Below are 20533 nucleotides of genomic sequence, written 5' to 3'. Positions count from 1 at the left end.
GATTTATTCTGCTATTACTTTCCAAAATCGTAAGTATTCCTTTTTATTTCATAACATGATACTGTATAATAAATTTCCCTTAAATATTAATCTAAGAAGATCAGAATAAATTGTTCCTTTGAGTTACGTTTGCTCTCTATTTCGCAGAATAGTTCACTATAATCGTATGTCTAATGTATACATACCTTTATTCTATGTTATAACTGAATAGTTTCATCATGACATGGGTGTAACACTAAAGGGAAATATGATGTGCCATATCACATTTCTTTGACATCAACACTATTGAATTTATAAACTGAAATATGTTTAAAGGGGAAACCCCAGAACTGGCACCAGCATCTGAAATGGGATTGAGGTATACGACGAACTAAAAGAAAGGATACCAAGAGGAGGAGAAAATTGAAACAGACAAGAATAAATAAAGGGTATGAGAAGAAGGAGAAGAAGAAGAAGAAGAAGAAGAAAAGAACTGCGAAAATGAGGAAAATTAGAAGATGACGAAAAAAGTGAGTTGGATGAGAAGATTAAGAAAGAGAAGAAAAGGGAATGAAGGAGAAGGATGAGAAGAAAGGAGGGAAGGAAACAAAAGACACTGAAAATACAAGAAAAAATAGAAGAAGAGGAAAAGCGGAAAGAATAAAAAGAAGAGTACCTAATATTGAACCCAGGAACTTCCAGTCTGTAGCCAGTTACTCTACCAATCGAGCTATCCGGAGACCTATGGAATACGTACAGTAATTGTTAGACTCCATATTCCAGCTACCTAAAGACTAAAGACACACAGGGTGCTGTTCATAGACATTTCGCTAGCCCGCGCTGCGAGCGTGCTAAACTAGCCCCGGCTATCGACTGGTTACTTGTACAGGATTCATATCATACATCATATCACTAACACTGGTTTATGAATACGAAAAAACGTTAGTTCGCTGTTCATCCACCGGAAGCCCGCGCTAAGAATGACTATGAATATGGCCCTAAGGGATATAGTACGCCGAACACAGGTAATGCAACGAATAAGGATATAAACAAACAGGTCGTCGCTGCGTGTTCGTGGAGTACAGTCAACTCCCGACATTCTGAACCTATACTAGTAAACACATGCTTGAGCAGTGACGTTCATTGTCGTCGTGATTTTTGCAATGAATGATTTTATATTGCAAGAAATTCTTTCAATAACACATGACGTTATTGGTGCATGATGTAGTACAAGATATTCCTACTGTCTGACATTTTTCGTGATTCATTAGGATATTGCATATATCGCCCATCACGGAAAACCACTAATTTTCGATGTAAGCCTATTTTTGTAGAAATTCCCTGAAATGTAGATTATTTAATTTATTAATTTTTGGGGTATTGGCAATGAACATCATGGTAGACTACACAAATCCATGCTAAACGTCGAGTTAATATCTTCATACTTTTCAGATTATGATGATACTGGTTCTTTTGGATTATGTTCAACACACTTTCTGCGCCTTTTGGTATTGCAGTGTCTTTCAGTGCACTGTTTTTGTCACTTTTACGTTTATTTTACACAATTTATATGTAATGTTGTCTATGTTGACAGTGAAAATATACGTTCAAATATCCTCAACTACGCTTGAGCTCTTACCTAAGGCATTTTACCTTGCAGTGAACCTTCAATCAGCCACAGAGATGTAGTTATTTAAATAATACAACTAGTAAAGCAGTGATCGATAAGACTACTCACTATGACTGCGTCCAGAAGAGGGCAGGGGATGCGTAACTATTTTGTATACGAACGTACCTGTGCCTGCGCTGTGACGTCACATATACTTCGAATCAGGCAACCTCATTCCATCTTATAGGTAGCTGGAATACGAAGCTTAGTAATTATCACACAGCGGATTTTCGGTCCCTACACAGCGACAAGCCGTCAAGTCCCTTGGCTTACGAAGGGAGCGTAGCAATGACTTCAATGATCTTTCTGCAACTGACTTACACCTAACATTCAGTATCGGGACCGAAAATCCGCTGTGTGATAATTAATAAGAGATCGTCACAATATGAAGAAAGTTAAAAAAATAAATGGAATATTCCGAACACGAGATCACTCTCTTTCAAAAGAGTGCTAGAATTTTTGTATATTTACAATACCTTTTTTTTTCTAGCAAAAAACTTATTATTATTATTATTATTATTATTATTATTATTATTATTATTATTATTATTATTATTATATTTTGGCACAATATAAACTATGACATAAATATTGCATTGCTAAAGTATCTTAGTTTCTAAAACATTTGAAGCAGGTTTACATCATTACTTTAAAAAATAAACCTTCAGAGATAAATAATTTTGCCTATACTTAATATGCAACAAAAAAGTACGATAAATCTGCACAGTAATTAAACAGTTTGACAGAAGTATGAAATCCTTACCTGGAAGCAAGAACTAGACAAATACATCTTTTACAACGAGAAAATAACAAAATATATATATATACCCTTACGTTGGTTGATTAAAATACAACAAGTAGCTTTCCTTTATTTCCTCGCATCTTCTACTTCTCTTTTAGTTAATATTCCTTTGTATGATGAAAAACACGTGAAGTTCAAAAAGAGGATAGATGAAGTAGACAGCAGAATTGATGGCTGAAGCTCGTTTAAAACAATAATTTACATGTGTAAAGGTAGACACTGAAGCACTGAAAAGACTTTTACTGGATTCGAAAGAATGAGCAAAGTTCGAAAATTACCACTTATTTTGTTTTGGCTTTTCCAATTCATTGGCACTGCGAGCTCAATGACGGTAAAGGAGAATTTTGAAATTGCACTTGCCCTTGGGAATTCGGAATAATGGTGGAATGAGTGGTTGGGTTTTTCAAGAGTTTCCTGGAAAACATCTCTATTGTCTCCTTATAATAGGCTATCTGAAAAGTCCGATCCAGTGGTAGTTATAGAAATAACAACAGAGAGATATAATCGTGCGAAATAAAAACAATACGAAGACTTTTTATAAAATATGAAACTTTTTTTGATTGTTAAATGCATCCTACACATCGTAAATGGTGAAAATCATTGTTCACATACCGCTAGCAGGAATTATCAGAATATGAAATTTTGTATTTTGCATGTTAATGTGTTAATGACTTTAAATCTTTGTTCTTAGAAGTATTTTCTGGCTGAATTTCAAATTTCCGAGAGTAATAAAATTATTAATGTACTTTATTTGGAAGTCCAGTAAAAGTACAAATAAAATGCTATTTTTTTTAAATAGAACGATAGTAAAGAAGTACACCCTGTAGAATCCGGGACATTCCGCGTGTGGAATCCCTCGCCCGCGTAACGTTCACATTACAACTAGAACTTGTGGGAACCGAGGTACACATCCTTGCGCTAACAACGCAACACTTTAATATTCATAACATGCCGCGCTGCGGAGAATACAGTTACTTTATTACATTAGCGACTCAGATCCCTCGTAACAGTGTCGGAAGTGAGGATAGATGACGGGAACTCACCTTGATCATGCCCGACGAGCGTCGCCTCCTTGTTCCATCTGCCGCGTCCCTGAAAACAAGATTAGTGGAGTTACATCAAGTTACGCGGCGAAGAATGATCTCATTACTACAATTTTAACATAACTGTAAGTTTAGGAGTGCATTCACAAAATTGTCTTGTCTTTCCTTTGTTCTATTCACTCCTCACTCTGAAATGAGTTATGAATGCGGAAAGGAAGTTCATGCATTTGCATATTTGTTTTCTATCGTTGTGTGAATACGCTGAAAGATTATCTACATGAATCACAAATTTCTGAATGCAATGATATTACTTTTATTCTGCATAAAAGTGCATATTTTGCCTTTATTTATAAACCCATCATATTTTAACATTTATGCAGGGAAACTGCATATTATGTATGTTTGTCTTTCCCTCATTTCTAAAGTGTGTAACCTCGTAAACACGACTGATTTATTAATATTTGAGGAGAAAAATTCGCTCCGGCGCCGGGGATCGAACCCGGGTCCTTGGTTCTACGTACCAAGCGCTCTGACCATTGAGCTACGCCGAATTCAATCCACAGCACCGGACCGAATCCTCCTCCTTCAATGTTTCCCTTTGTGGCCTGATTCCAAGTTAGGCATATATGTTGACGTATATGTCCAATGTCAACTAGGAGCGCACACAGCTGAGTGACTTGTATGGCCGGGATTCCGCAGTTACGTGCATAGTACTCTTTACAAATATATGCACTGCAGCTATGAGTATATTACAGATTTATTAATTTGTCCCACAGAATAATATCTGTAATATTGACAATTAATATTGAGGAGAAAAATTCGCTTCGGCGCCGGGGATCGAACGCGGGTTTTTGGTTCTACGTACCAAGTGCTCTGACCACTGAGCTACGCCGAATTCAATGGCAGTTGACATTGGGCATATATACGTCAACATATATGCCTAACTTAGAGTCAGGCCACAAAGGGAAACATTGAAGGAGGAGGATTCGGTCCGGTGCTGTGGATTGAATTCGGCGTAGCTCAGTGGTCAGAGCGCTTGGTACGTAGAACCAAGAACCCGGATTCGATCCCCGGCGCCGGAACGAATTTTTCTCCTCAAATATTAATTGTCAATATTACAGATATTATTCTGTAGGACAAATTAATAAATCTATAATACGACTAATTTATGTTTATGAATTTTGAACGTAACATTGACGCCCTCATAGGGAGCTTCTCAAGTTAGCAATTGGTAATCCTTTACTGCAGTCTTTAGCAGTTTTCGATAGAACAATATCCAGTTTAACATCAGTTCCAGGAAATGTAGGAGATAAAATGAACGAGAAAAAAGCAAATATTCTTTCCAAAAACCCTGGCTATTATCAACTTAAAGAAATTCAAGATATTCTCGAAGGAAACACACCCCAAAAACCAACAAAATTTTCTATGGAACAGCTCACAGCGTTTGTGTAACCCCCTCTTACTTCTTGTGGCGTAGAACGAAGTTTTTCGTGCTACAAAGCTATGTTGAGAGACAACAGGCGAAGAATGACAACAGAAAACATACGTCACTGCTTAGTTGTGAACTGTAACAGCATAAATGGAGCATTCAGCAATGAGGCAAGCACTTCAAAATCCATAGACTAAACGTAAGTTATCAATATCTTACTATCCTGTTAAAATAATCTGAAACTGATAACGCATATTTTGTAGCATATTTATCTATTTTTAAGGCATAAATGCATACATATTCTTCACGTTTTTAGAGCATGAACTTCCTTTCCCTGGTTATGAAATACTAAGTAGACTTTCACAGGAAGCAGAAATCCCGCTCACCAACACAAAACAATTACAAGACGTATGGAACAGTTCTTATGGCAGTAGTTAATATCTTTCTTAAAGTAATCAGTATAGTCTGTAAAGCATTACAGAAGCCCAGTTCTTGTGGAAGTAGTGAATTTCTCTAATCATGCGATCGTGCTTTAGTAAACATCACCAGTCTTAGTCGAGATGTTGGGCAGCTTTGCCATCTGCCTGCAAAGTCGGGAACTATTGGGGACGAGAGGCAGTTGATAATTTTGCCTGAAACTCTTTGATTAGAATCTGTTTTTTATGTCATAAATCTATGACACAGCATCCCGGATTTTACACAGCCATGGGTGCTCAGTGCTAGTGCGCTGGGCTTATAAACCAGCGGTCCGGGTTCAAATATCGGTCGATTCGCCATGAATTTATAATTTGCGTTGGGCAAGCCCGTGACCCAGGCCACACAGGAGTTTTCTCCGGGTACTCCGGTTTCCTTGCAATATTACATCAAGACCCCCTTCCCTTTCTCTTTGTCATCATCATCATCTTCATTCATTCATTCATTCATTCATTCATTCATTCATTCATTCATTCATTCATTCATTCATTATAAGAATCTGAAAAACTAAGTGGTCTAAGCTTCTCGGATATATGGATATACATACAGGTGGCTATGTTGAATTAAAACAATGTAGAATCAGCACGCATGACTACATTACGTACCTATGCACACATGTTTACGTGATATATAGGCATACAGTTATGCAAGTTCGTACATATGAGTAGCCCAGAATCAAACTGAACTTTATAAAAAAATCTCATTTTTCAAGAAAGACGAAAAACTAGTGCAGTTAGACTCCAAACGGTGATTTCACTTCTAAAGTTAAGGGAAGAGGATACTGAAATTTGACTAAAATTCACATCAATGTTTTTTTTCGCTTAAAGTAATCTTTTGACTGTAGACAATATATAACAAACAAAATTTAAATCCTAACTCAATGCTTTGACATTTAATGATACCATTTTAAGGGGAGAGGATGGTATTTTTTACAACTTTTTTCCTATTTGGTGTAAATTATTAATTTTTTGTATGTAGAGAACTCATAGCTGTGGCAAATCAGACAAATAAAAATGTTTTGAAAAAAAATTATTTCGGGACCCAAATGTGAAAAAAAAAATATACCCAATGCAGGATTGTACTAAAACCGATATATCTAAACCATTTTTAAAGAGAGATTCAAACAGTTTTTGCAATGTATTTGCAAAAGTATGTTCTACAAACTGTCTGTAACAGAATTTTGATATTAGTCCCTACGTTTGTAAAATAAACAATTAAAATTTAGTAACAATTTTCTGATTTCCTTTCTTGCAAACAAACGGACGTATTTTTAAAATGAAATCAATTAACAAAATTCTGTTACAGAGAAAAGTTTCCTAATAGTCTAAAGAATGTGTGTTCTAAATTTCATGCATGTATCTTTAATAGTTCAGAAATTATATTCATTTTGTCTGGCAATGTAGCGAAAAAAATGAAGTTACTGGAAACCGATAAAAGCGGGCGTGTGATTTAAAAATCCATAGCGCAGGAAGTTTAAAAATGACGTCTCAACATCCGATAAGGGCACAAATACCCACAAAATGTTATGCAATGCATTCCACACATATCAAAGGTTATTTTTAAAGAAAAAAAAATTTGAAAATTTAATTTATCGGAAACAACAATAAAAGTGGGCGAGTGATTTAAAAATCCATAATGCAGGAGGTTTAAAAATGACAATCCACACATATCACAGAGTATTTTAAAGAATATTTTCTTTTTTTTTTAATTTAGTCTTTTTCATCAAAAGTACCATCCTCTCCCCTTAAAACTCTGTTAGACAACTTCATTTTTCAATATCATTTGTTTCAAATTTACAGTATTCTGAATCTGATTTCGAATGTTTATTTTATATAATTTCATTCTTCAATAGTGTGGCAGCCCTATCTCCAATAGTTTTTCGTTTTATTCACTAGATAGCTGGAGATAGTATTATTCCTTGAGTTGTTTTTGTTAGACATGCTTGAAAATTGTTTTGATCTAAAGTATAGATATGTGGTTGTTACATCTTGACAGATATTGTGGTGTCTCTGAAACACTTAATATGTAAATAGTGTCCATTATATAAGTTGCAGTTAGTGTAGTCTTGTGTTTTGTAGTGCATTTGTATATATAGTTACAAATCATGGGCAGGATTAGCAAATAGAAGGCTAGACTTCTAAATAATATGAAAACTGTGAGCAACTGCTCAAAAATGAGGAAGAAAATATAAAAAAATGTAGTAAATATAGTAAGGCCACAACAATCATTGCCTGGCCCTTCAAGTGAGAGTTTATATCAAGTGACTCTTCAGATGTGTTTTTCCATGAATTACTTTTTGGTTACCGTCCTCACCATAAATTGATATAACTCAGAAACTATGAAAAATAGGAAGCTCAAATTTTGTACAGATCTTAAACAGACTATTTAAAAAGATTTGGCTCCATTAGAATTTTGATGTTTAAACTCAATATGAAAATAATTAATAATATGCAGAGACGCGGACTAGAAAACTGAAATTCATGATATTCTAAAACCAGTTATAATGTTTCTGTAATGCATATTAAAAATCAAGTGAAGTCATTTTGTAGTAAATCTTCTTGTGAATCTAATGGTAAAAGAACTCCTCAAATATCTAAATAAAACTGAGTTACATCAAGTTTTGTAAATAGTTACAAATTGGGAGCTAATTGCTAAATTTGAGCCCTTTTTGCTGTTTTTGAAAACCTAATACTGAAATTTATATTTTATACGTACGGTATTCAATACTCACAAAAAATGTAAGTTACAAGGAGAAAACAAGGAATTTCAAAGTATTAATACCCTCTTCCCTTAAGGCAGATAGATTGTAGTTTATTACATTCCCTGCAAAATTCTACACTGAAACATACCTCAATCCCATATTTCATAATTTGGAGAATGTGCAGTTTGATTCTAGGCGACTCATACACAGTATATACTGGGTGTTCATTTCAAAGTGTGCCATGATGTCACTGCTGTTGGGTCAGCGATTTGAAGCGAGTTTCAGTTTATATGTTAGAGAAGTTGCCTATTATTTAAGGCGTTCTTCAATCTGCACTTGAGAACGTGTACGGTATAACTTGAACGTCGTAGCAACAGATGGCGGTCTGTACGGTCTGTGTGCTACCATAACCTCTTTCGAACTGTGTTTTGCGCGGGCAAGTCGTACGCAGGGTATTTGTTATCATCGATTGCGTACGGCAACATTCCACAACACAAATCAAAATGCTCCGTGTCCATGTTGACCGTCCAAGTTAATGTCAACAAATACGTAAGTAATCGTCTTAACCCTCTCCCCATATCCCGACAGTAAGAAAAAAAACTCACTTCAGTACGTGTTTCTAAACAGTTCACATTCTTGCCACTACTGGCGTTACCGTACGTATCGGTAAGTAATCTTCAGAATGAACGCCGTACTTGCTAGGCAACTTCTCTCGCAGTTAGGTAATACGCCTTTGCGGAAGTGTAGGAAGATTGAATTCTCTAGGCTCATCGGATAGCCACATGACGACATACAGCGAGCCATGACACATTTTGAACTGAACACCCAGTATATACTTAAATATACAGTAGAATTTGGTTATAACGAGGTCCAAGGGACCTTAAACATTATGTTGTTATAAACGACTGTCGTAGTAACCGAGATTAGTATTATCAGTCTAGTGAGGTGGAAAATGAAAAATAACAAACTTACTCACTAAACTTCTTTACTCTGTTGTCTCCTACTTGCCGAATACACACTTTCTAAATTTCGTTCTACGAGTATGTTCATCATTTCAGTTACAATTTCACTGCTCCCTCCTGTAGTTTCGATCCATTCTGTTCAAATGCAGCAACAATTTTATCCTTGCTCTTCCAAATCGTTTGAATTGTAAAATTAACTGGACCAAACTCACGATACATGTAAGCTTTTTTAATACCATTCTCAATTTGATGAATCACTTTAACTTTTTCTTCCAATGTTAAAACTCCTCTTTTAGTGGCCGTACTGCGTTAAAATGCGTCCATTTAGTGAAACTTCCTATCGAAATTGATCGCAAGCAGCTACCGTTAATACCACATGAATTCGGGTGGGTTACAATGGGGTGGGGAATCTGCCTGCATTTCAGGGGTCTATGGCAGAAGGGGACAGTAAAGAATTTGCCAGGTTACCAGATTTCAACAAAATATATCCTAAAATACTTTGGTTCTTAGAAAATCGTATTCCAAAACGAGGTTGAAAATGACGTTATATGCAAGGCAGACGCATATACGTTTGTTGTATTAAGCAAGGTAGAAAAGCTTATATCTTATGGGGAATTAGTTGGGACCACAGAATATTTGACGTTATAGGCGAGGTGTCGCACAAAACGAGGTCGCTATAACCAAGTTCTACGGTATATACAGTTAAAAAATACATATATGCACACATATGCATAAATACACATAAACAAATGACCATTTGTTAAGAGTCACATGGCCAGAAAAATGTAATATTAATAATTTTGTGCGAGATCGTGCGTATTTGCTTGGTTTCCGCACAAAACCAATCCGCGGAAAGTCTAAAATTCCACATTCAGTATTCCCAACCTAACACACATAACAATTTCCCTCTTCTTACCGCTTAAGTGACATATTGATTTTACTGCTTTAGGCTTTTAACATATTATTTTTAGAGACGTTCAATATAGTAATAATTATAAATTGGAAACTTACCACTGCAATTTCACCTAAATTGCACTGTTAATTATTGTTTTTAAATATTTCCAAAAATTAAGTAAATTCTACAACTCCATTAAAGTTACTGCATTCGTGATGCAAGTAACATTAAGGAAGCCGTGAAAAAATCATCAAGATGCCAGACTCATCATAAACTGGGGGAAAAAAGACAGACGTATATCACGGCCTGCTGGAGTATAGTAAACACAGAAAACATTTTAAAGCAACAATGAAGATAGATTTTTTTTTTTTTTTTTTTTGCAAATTTGCCGTCATTGAACAGAAATCAAGATGGAGATTTCATTGCAGCTAATTAGAGATTCCTCTTTCAGGTATGTAATAAACGATCTTCGCACAAAATAATGTACGATACACGAGCGGTAAGTTTTCTTTCAATTCTCGGAAATTAAAAAAGCTCAACTACGTTTCGCTTTTTCAAACTTTTCCTCGAACATGAAAACTTCAACATACCGCTCTTGTAACGCACATTACTATTAAGAATTCCTTTCTCTCAGAAACTACTTTTAAAGTACAAATACGAGTAGGGGATAGGAATATGAAAGATAAGTAAATGTTGCTCACCAATGATGATGTATAAACAAGATAATCACAACAGCCGCACCAAACTACAGTGACTGCAGCGAACACAGTCTACCCAACCACACACGATCACAGGAACAGAGCAATTACTACTGAGGCTGCAGCGCGATTGAAGCCGAAATGCTGCCTGTTCCAAGTGCGTCGCTTATTTCAGATGTACGATACAGAAAATTCGCGGAATGTTAACATCAGACTCAGCTATTTTTAACGAAAAAATCTCACGTCAAACAAATGAGAAATAAAGCAATACACAGGGAATCCTTGAAACTGCGGTGTGTATTTATCCGCTGGTTTATACTTACATTCGAGATTAAAGGCCTTGCGATCTCGCTCAATAACAAGTCCGCGGGAGAGAATACACAAATGCAAATCGAGATGATCGTGTTTGTCAGGCAGTTTGCACAGGGCAATTTTCTCCCTGTCTGGGACGTTTACATTTTGGAAGCTTCTGTTTATATTTGGTTGCTATAATACAATTATAATTACACTTATGCAACACCAACATTGGGAAGCAAAAAAATAGGGAGACTGTTGTACCATTAGCATAGTGTACCTTTGAACGTTTTTTGTTTTTTAATTTTTACTGCTACCTAGAGGACTCAAACTGAAGTAGACTGTAGAGAAAGCCGCTGAGTAGTTCTGGTCATAGTTTCGGTTTGATTTACTGCAAAGTGTGAGTTCCGTGGACAAAAGAAGTTTTTTAGTACCAAAAGTAAACATTTCGTTCATTGGTATGTGTTTTTTAATGCAAAACCGTATGCCATTAGGAAAGTCCAGGATAACAGAGAGGGTTTGGAATTGAACGGGTTACATCAGCTGCTTGTCTATGCGGATGACGTGAATATGTTAGGAGAAAATCCACAAACGATTAGGGAAAACACAGGAATTTTACTTGAAGCAAGTAAAGAGATAGGTTTGGAAGTAAATCCCGAAAAGACAAAGTATATGATTATGTCTCGTGACGAGACGAGAATATTGTACGAAATGGAAATATAAAAATTGGAAATTTATCCTTTGAAGGGGTGGAAAAATTCAAATACCTGGGAGCAACAGTAACAAATATAAATAATACTCGGGAGGAAATTAAACACAGAATGCCTGTTATTCGGTTGAAAAGCTTTTATCATCCAGTCTACTGTCAAAAAATCTGAAAGTTAGAATTTATAAAACAGTTATATTACTGGTTGTTCTTTATGGTCGCGAAACTTGGACTCTCACTTTGAGAGAGGGACATAGGTTGAGGGTGTTAGAGAATAAGGTGCTTAGGAAAATATTTGGGGCTAAGAGGGATGAAGTTATAGGAGAATGGAGAAAGTTACACAACGCAGAACTGCACACATTATATTCTTCACCTGACATAATTAGGAACATTAAATCCAGACTTTGAGATGGGCAGGACATGTAGCACGCATGGGCGAATCCAGAAATGCATATAGAGTGTTAGTTGGGAGGCCGGAGGGGAAAAGACCTTTGGGGAGGTCGAGACGTAGGTGGGAGGATAATATTAAAATGGATTTGAGGGAGGTGGGATATAATGATAGAAACTGGATCGATCTTGCTCAGGATAGGGACCTATGGCGGGCTTATGTGAGGGCGGCAATGAACCATCTGGTTCCTTAAAAGCCAGTAAGTAAGTAAGTAAGTAAGTAAGTAAGTAAGTAAGTAAGTAAGTAAGTAAGTAGTAAGTAAGTAAGTAAGTAGTAAGTAAGTAAGTAAGTATTATCAATCAAATGCAGTATGTTCCCTATCATCTGGTGAGTAATCACATATTTTAATTTCCATGATTTATTCGAATCTCTAGTTTTGGGAGCCATGTTTGCTTAAAAGTGCACCCTCTTGTACCTTTGAACACAAAACATCTTGTACCATAGAACAAGTTCCAAAGTACAAGATACTAATCGGTTTTTGTTTTTATTTTATTTTAAGATCATGCCAGGAAGTAAGTCTGGAGTTAAGAGGCCCCCAATTGATCCAGATGCTTTGAAGAAAGCTGCTGAAACAATTATTGCCCTTCCAGGAAATAAAATATCAATCAGAGAAGCCTGCTCTGGTTTATGACGTTAAATACATACATTTTTAATATTATTGTCAGTTTTTACAGCTATATTTCCACCTATATTCTCTATGTTCCAACTTACAAGAGGGTATGTTCCAAGGTACATGAACCTGTTGTACCTTCGAACACATTATATATCCCTTCATTTTATTTTTCCCATCCTTAATAGATCTGTAAAACAGGAAAATATATACAGGAAGTTGTAAAGTGATCTTCAATAATTATTTCAAGCATTTTTTCATTAAAAAAATTTAATTTCCCAAAATCAAAAAAAAATAAAATGTGAAAAGTGTTTAAAGGTACAATAGTCTCCCCTACTCCATCTATCTTATCCATCAGAAGTTTTAGCTTGGTTTAACACTAGTCATCGAGCTTGAATTCGCAAAATGTTAATTGCACGGTTCAGCACTGAGGTACAGATGGAACTGAAATGTTGACTTTAAACCATACATGGGCACAATTTTCGGTTACGTGAGGCACTCGATTTGAAATAGTTTGTTTACTAGGAGAGGAGACTGCAGAGTAGGATGGGAAATATAAACTGCTGTGGCCTGCGTCACCTTATCGTAATCGCTAAGGCGGTCAGTGGCGAATTATTAGGAAAGCGCTTGGTAAACGTGAGAGACTCGAGAACTTTTATTCAATTTGGCAAATGAATTCGGCAGCTTTAATCATAAACCTCTTTACTGTTTCTCCATCATTGAATTGATTTAAATCACAGGCGAGAAATTGCGTAACTAGCCAATAATATTCCATCACGTTGTCTACGTTTATTTTCTTGAATATTCTGCCGTTTATCAAGATTACTGAATAGATTTGCACATTCTCGACCTAAAATAATTTCAGAATAGTACATTATGCAACGAGCCTATAATGATAGTAATTAAGAAGCGAGTATGAATGTTTATGAAACGAGCGCAAGCGAGCTTCATAATTTTTATACGAGCTTCTTAATTACTATTATAGGCGAGTTTCATACGACTTTTTATGCTCGACCATATTTCTAACTTGAAATTATTCATATGTATACAATTTATTTGTATCTGACAAGATCGGAAGTGACCTTGTTCTAGGTCGTGAATTGTGAGATGTGCGCATACGCGAAAGTATTGATTTTTTCCGAGGAACAATAATGTCATTGACCTTGTGTAATCCAGTTAAACTTGGTATAACCTTGATTATTGAATTCGACATTGAAAAACGAGATGACAAATTGAATTTATTTGAATATTATTTACAATTAACGCTAATTATTATAGTAACAGAACATAACCTTCTGCGACAGTATTGGATTTCCAGCCTCCGTGACTTTTCGCTAATTCTCTTTCGATTGCATATCCGGGAATAATCGATACTTGCGGTTTTATACGGTACAAAGCTGACTTGTTATAGGCTGAACACCTGTAAGCTGAGTTGTCATTGGCTGAAAACACCTGTACTTTAAAGAGTAGGTGTACTTTAATGACATGCATTAAAGGACTGCTACCAGGTGTATAATTACTACATTTCGGCATGGTCGAGCATAAAATCATTTTTCGTTTTCTACACACATTTGATATTTTTTTTATAAATTTCTTTTGGAAATAATACATACAAACAACATTTAATTCCTCGCACCTTTTAATGCAGCGTGTTTAAGGTATAATGTCGTATTTAGTATGTATGTATGTATGTATGTATGTATGTATGTATGTATGTATGTATGTATGTATGTATGTATGTATGTATGTATGTATGTATGTATGTATGTATGTATGTATTTATTCACACTGCAGTGGTTATATACCCCGTGACAGTGGTAACTAATTACACTCAATAATGACAATAATAAACTTATTAATTAAAAATACAATTAATAATAATACTAATAATTAATACTAACAATAATTAATAATAATAATAATAATAATAATAATAACAATAATAATAACAACAACAACAGGGAATATACTAAATTAAATGAAACGATCACTTAAAATAACATTTGAAATAAATCTAATTTGTATCTTTAAAAAAATAACATTTGAAATAAATCTAATTTGTATCTTCAAACTAAGATCGAACTAAAACCCACGAGTATGATATGTTATATCTGCACAAGTACAAGTATACTTTGCAAATGTTGAGATCATAAATTTTCTTCGGAATAATATGAAAAATAACATTTAATTTGTCTTACCTTCTAATTCAGCATGTTATTTATGACATAAGGAGTAATGTCGTTGTATATTAAATTTATTAATACCTAATAGGATTTTCGAGCATAACATACATCGTATGTTCTCCCCTTCTAAACAGTAAAAAAACTCTTCCTCCCATTTCTCATGAAATAATCATTTTCTAACGCGTACACACTGCTTTTATAATGCCATTATGCCACCACTGATATTACTTATGAAACTGATATAGAATCTGCCCACGCCTAGAGCTACGTGAGGGAGGAACGGGGACTGTGAAGATGATGTCCCTCAGAGCGATAAGCTCTATGAAGGTCAGTGAGGCACAAATTCTCAAGTGAGGCACGATGCCCATGCTAGCTTTAAACAAAACTGAGAAGATGTTTGCATATAAAATTTCTCGGCCATTCTAGCCCAAATCATAATTCACCTCTGTTTGACGTCCCTCATAGTGACATATTAATAAATCAACTTCAGACGACTCACCCCAGGCGCTGGATCTGCGGTGTCTTGGCCGTGCTGTCATGTATGCGGACTTGACCGGGATCCACTTCTTCGCACTCCGAAAGCTCTCCTCCAGAATCTGTAACAGCGCGTGTATATTTTCATCTAAACAGAACAGAGTAATATTGGGCGGGTTGGCTGCCAAGTGGTGTACGTCCAAATTTCTATGTTTTCAGGAGAGCAAATTTAAAGTTTGCAATTCACTGTAAATTCAGAATTGTATATGTCTTGAGTAAATAATGGCTTGGCAATAAGTGGAACATACACACTTTCAATTAGAAGTTATAAATCTATCTTGCAATTGTTTTAACTACCTCAAAAGTGAACTTTTCAAAGTCATGACCTTGGAAAAGATATCGTTCCCCTAATTTTATTTATTTAACTAGCTAGCTAGTGAGTACAAATTAAAATTATAAAACAAAAACAACAAAAATAAATTGGGGAAGGAAATGAGATTGAATAAAAGTTGACGTCGTACTCAAAACAGAACTGTTGTTTATTGTTAAGAAACACAAACAAAAATGAACATTGAAAAGAACAAAATGGAAATTTATACGATGTCATCTGATATTCTGATTTCATCAACTTATTCAGTGTCATTGGAAATAGTTCAAAGATTACGATTTAAGCCGAGAAAAAAAGAATGGTGACAAGGGGGTCCCCTGTATATTTTTTCTTTGCTATTGTGACGAATCTTCCACCAGGGTTATGCAGCAGTGGAACTGCAGCAGTCCCATCCATGTGTGTCTTGAACACACAGGCCACGTTTATTTCACAGTTTGGAACACAATCTAACATTATAAATGTTTCACATGCAGACTACGTTATTTACAGTCGTGAGCAACTTGCACTTAATATGAATGATTCATATACAGGCTACGTTATTGTATTCTTGAACAACACTTACCTAATAATAAGAACACAACAGAGTAAACTATCATAAAATAATGTTATAAATTTCAATCAAAACACAACTATCTGCAAATGTTTATTTGGTACATGAATATAAGGTATATAAACGTTTTCGCCTTGTGGGGCATCATCAGATATATTAAAATTATGTGATCTGAACTTAGATTAAATTAGATTTATAAAAGCAAATACGAACAGTGTGTACTACATGGTGATATTTTTTTATATTTTAATATATCTGATGATGCCCCACAAGGCGAAAACGTTTATATACCTTATATTCATGTAGCAAATAAACATTTGCAGATAGTTGTGTCTTTGATTGAAATTTATAACATTATTTTATGACATTACTAGACACATCTGAAATACAAAATGAATTGTAAAAAAAAAAAAAAAGAGTAAACTATGTCCAAAGGCGGCGACGGCACAGAATCTGTGTGCTGATAACACTGGCAGGAGCACTTGGACGTACACCACTTCACTGCCAAGGTGCTCAGCAGTTTCATTCGGTGTAATAACATCACAGTCTACTATATACAGTCGCGAAGCTTGAGGTGATTTTTTGCAAATCTCGCGATAAAGTGCTCCAAGCGGTTAGCAACTAGAAACAATAGACTGTCCACGGTCGACTTTGGATTTAGAGTGGACTGAGTCGCATTTCCATCGAGTGCTAGGTCGTTGCGTACTGTATTTCGTATTGATGCTCGTGAAGAAAAATCCTAACATCTATTTCTTATTTTTCTTCTAGATGCAAAAAGTGGTTAATAAACAGCAGGAGGGAAGATCTAACGACAAAGAATGAAGCATATCTTTATAATAATATAAAGTTTTGCTCTCTTCATTTCAAAAACACACAATTTATGAATGAAAACAAAAGTAAATTAATCTGGAATGCAGTTCCAACTTTATTTGATGTTTCAAATAAACCTGTTCTGTTATTACCTACAGCTGAGAAACAAAAGCTTTGCACTAATTCTACGTCTGTATCAGCTGATTCCTTGAATAATTGTACATTTTCAGACAACTTAGGCGTACTTTTTTTTTCAAAGGATATGTTTTTAATTATAGCTGTTAATTTTGTTGTTATTTTTATTTGTTACTTTACTAGAGACGTAGAAAAAGTAAGTCTGTTACAATAAAATTTATTGATCACGTTTTATTTCCAATTCTGGTGTGATTATTATTGCTTAACCTCATCCCACTTTGTTAACTACGTAAGCCTACACTAAAAGTACCGGTACACGTAAGTTACTCCCATTAATTCATATTTCCATTATTATTGTTATTATATTATTGTTGTAAAGGGAAATGCAAATTAATATTTATTGGTTTCATAGTTCATTATCGCTATAATCTTGAATGAGTGAAGCGATTATAGTAAATTTCAGTTCGTTTTGCACAAACAAAAATAATATTAACCTATTTCTTGCAGGTATCTTCGAGTTTATGGTGGAATTTAATATACTTCATTAAAATAATAAATTAACTTTATCCATTTAATATTTCAATAATGGAAGGAAGATGTTAATTTTTCCAAAAGAACACGACAACGAAAGTGTAACATATTTTGTCATCTGCTAGGACATGATGATGAGGCTATAGTAGCGATCCTAGTGGTGGGCAACTACCTATGTTTGCATTTTTACTACATATTGAGCTTCGCGACTGTATATAGTAGACTGTGATAACATTCTGCGCTATTTGTGAGCGAACTATTGAACTTGGACGGACACTATTTGTAGGATACAAAGAACTGGATGTCTAGCAACTATAAGTAGTGTTAGTCCGTTTTTCAATTTTTGTGACTTTCACCACTTGGCAGCCAACCCGCCCATCACAAACAATGCTTAGTATGCTTCCGTTTTGTTATGTCCACATAAAATATAACAATTTTAAGCTACCCAAATAAATTAGATATGATCGTAAAAAGCAGATCTTTGAATAAATATATATATATATATATATATATATATATATATATATATATATATATATATATATCTTTGAATATTTGCACTTTCAACTGTTTGAGTTGCACTACAGATTGTTTGAATTTTATATTTTCCATTTGTGGTTAGAGATGAAAACATAGTCTTTGCTTATCACAAAATTCTCTTGAACAATTCGTGGTTTAAACTCAATTTATGATTTGGAAAGACGATGCGTCACGTTTACTCTCATGTATATGCGATGATATGGACTAGCAGAGGGTAAACTCCTAATACGGTCTCCATGTCGTAATCTTTTAGAATACGAGCCTTCATTGTTTCGGTATGAGGCTTTTCTTCACCGACAGCGTGACTTTGTCTTCTACCTTCAATTGTTCCGGACATCGCAACGGCTTATCCTTCCGCCGACATGATGGAGCGATGTCATGCTAGGTCGTGAAGAAGCCTGGGAAAGGTGATTTAACTATGGAACAAAGACCCATAATTCGGACAAACTCTACGGAAATGTAGATCTTTGTACGCGCGGACGCTAACCATGAATAACAAACAATGTTTACCTGTCTGGAAAAGGTCTTGTACACCGTGCTCGTTTTCATTTTATAAAGGAATATGAAATAAGTAGTCGTAATTTGCAAAGCACATCTTATGAGAGTCGATTACCTTCTTTACTAAACCCTAGTACTGGCTATTTGTGGAACTTGTTTCCAAAAGTACCAAATCCAACAGGATAAATTTTCCAGGAGAGCAAAAGAACTTACTGAAGCTAAAGTACTTACTTATTTACTTACTGGCTTTTAAGGAACCCGGAGGTTCATTGCCGCCCTCACATAAGCCCGCCATTGGTCCCTATCCTGAGCAAGATTAATCCAGTCTCTATCATCATTCCCACCTCCCTCAAATCCATTTTAATATTATCTTCCCATCTACGTCTCGGCCTCCCTAAAGGTCTTTTTCCCTCCGGCCTCCCAACTAACACTCTATATGCATTTCTGGATTCGCCCATACGTGCTACATGCCCTGCTCATCTCAAACGTCTGGATTTTAAGTTCCTAATTATGTTAGGTGAAGAATACAATGCGTGCAGTTCTGTGATGTGTAACTTTCTCCATTCTCCTATAACTTCATCCCTCTTAGCTCCAAATATTTCCCTAAGCACCTTATTCTCAAACACCCTCAATCTCTGTTCCTCTCTCAAAGTGAGAGTCCAAGTTTCACAACCATAAAGAACAACCGGTAATATAACTGTTTTATAAATTCTAACTTTCAGATTTTTCGACAGCAGACTGGATGATAAAAGTTTCTCAACCGAATAATAACAGGCATTTCCCATATTTATTCTGTGTTTAACTTCCTCCCGTGTATCATTTATATTTGTTACTGTTGCTCCCAGATATTTGAACTTCTGCACCTCTTCAAAAGTTACATTTCCAATTTTTACATTTCCCTGAAGCTACAGTATTTATTGTAATATATCAATATTTTATTTAGGGTATCTCTGGACCTCTTTGAAGTTCGTATAGAAAATTTTTTGCTATTAGATATTTTATTCAAGAGTTATAGGAAATATAATTTTGGATTTGGTACGTTTTGGGATAAAAATTCAAAAAATGTTTATATACACTGCACTTAATGATTAAATAACTTTCAGTAACATATGTACTATTAAATATAATGTTGTTTCACATATGAGAGAACATTTAAGCATTAACATCTTGTCTTAGCAGCAACAAAAGCAAAACTTATCACACATCATATTGAACATCAATAATATTAATGAAAATGCGTCTGATACTAATGTTACTTACTTCTATGATTCTTTTGCAAAATTAAATGTACTTTAATTCATGCCCTATAACGGAAAGTAAAGATATCAGGTCACATTTCTTAGCTTATTTTACACGGCCACAGTTTGGTATTTGTTTCATTTGAACCAAAATACGATCATGTCCTATCCAATTTGTGGGCATTTTATGTGTAAATATTGGTGTCACTAAATATGGAGAATAAACATAGACCTACTACTGCTGTTATAGAATGAATAGTTCGTCATTTGGCCTCATTAATTTTAAAATTTTAGTTCCTGGGAATGTGTTTTCTTTTAGATTTTATAACTAAAAAATTATTTCCTTGGCTCCACAGCATCTGTGTTAGCCCAGTATTGCTTGGTTTCATGTACCATATCATTATTTGAGATGGATAACGCTTTCAAAAAGTTATTATTAGGTATAATAAAGAGAAAATGATTTATAAAATTTGTTA

At 35.0% G+C, this 20533-nt stretch overlaps 1 protein-coding gene across 6 annotated transcripts in view; it reads right to left on the bottom strand.

The window, feature by feature from the left end:
• Fhos (Formin homology 2 domain containing) overlaps positions 1–20533 on the bottom strand; it is a 758651-nt gene that overhangs the window by 557171 nt on the left and 180947 nt on the right. For all 6 annotated transcript variants that reach the window (XR_011333454.1, XM_069833164.1, XM_069833173.1 and 3 more), the window contains exons 4-5: positions 15393–15489; positions 3494–3542 (exon numbers count right to left, since the gene is read on the bottom strand). Coding sequence is in view for 5 of the 6 variants with exons in the window: in XM_069833164.1 (XP_069689265.1) it covers positions 3494–3542; positions 15393–15489 (146 nt within the window). In the remaining variant the exon portion in view is untranslated. The remainder of the gene's footprint in view (positions 1–3493; positions 3543–15392; positions 15490–20533) is intronic.

Source organism: Periplaneta americana, chromosome 1, assembly GCF_040183065.1.
Source record: "Periplaneta americana isolate PAMFEO1 chromosome 1, P.americana_PAMFEO1_priV1, whole genome shotgun sequence".
Taxonomy (NCBI): domain Eukaryota; kingdom Metazoa; phylum Arthropoda; class Insecta; order Blattodea; family Blattidae; genus Periplaneta; species Periplaneta americana.
Note: the sequence above shows the minus strand (reverse complement) of the source record. Positions and strands in the feature narration are given on the sequence as shown.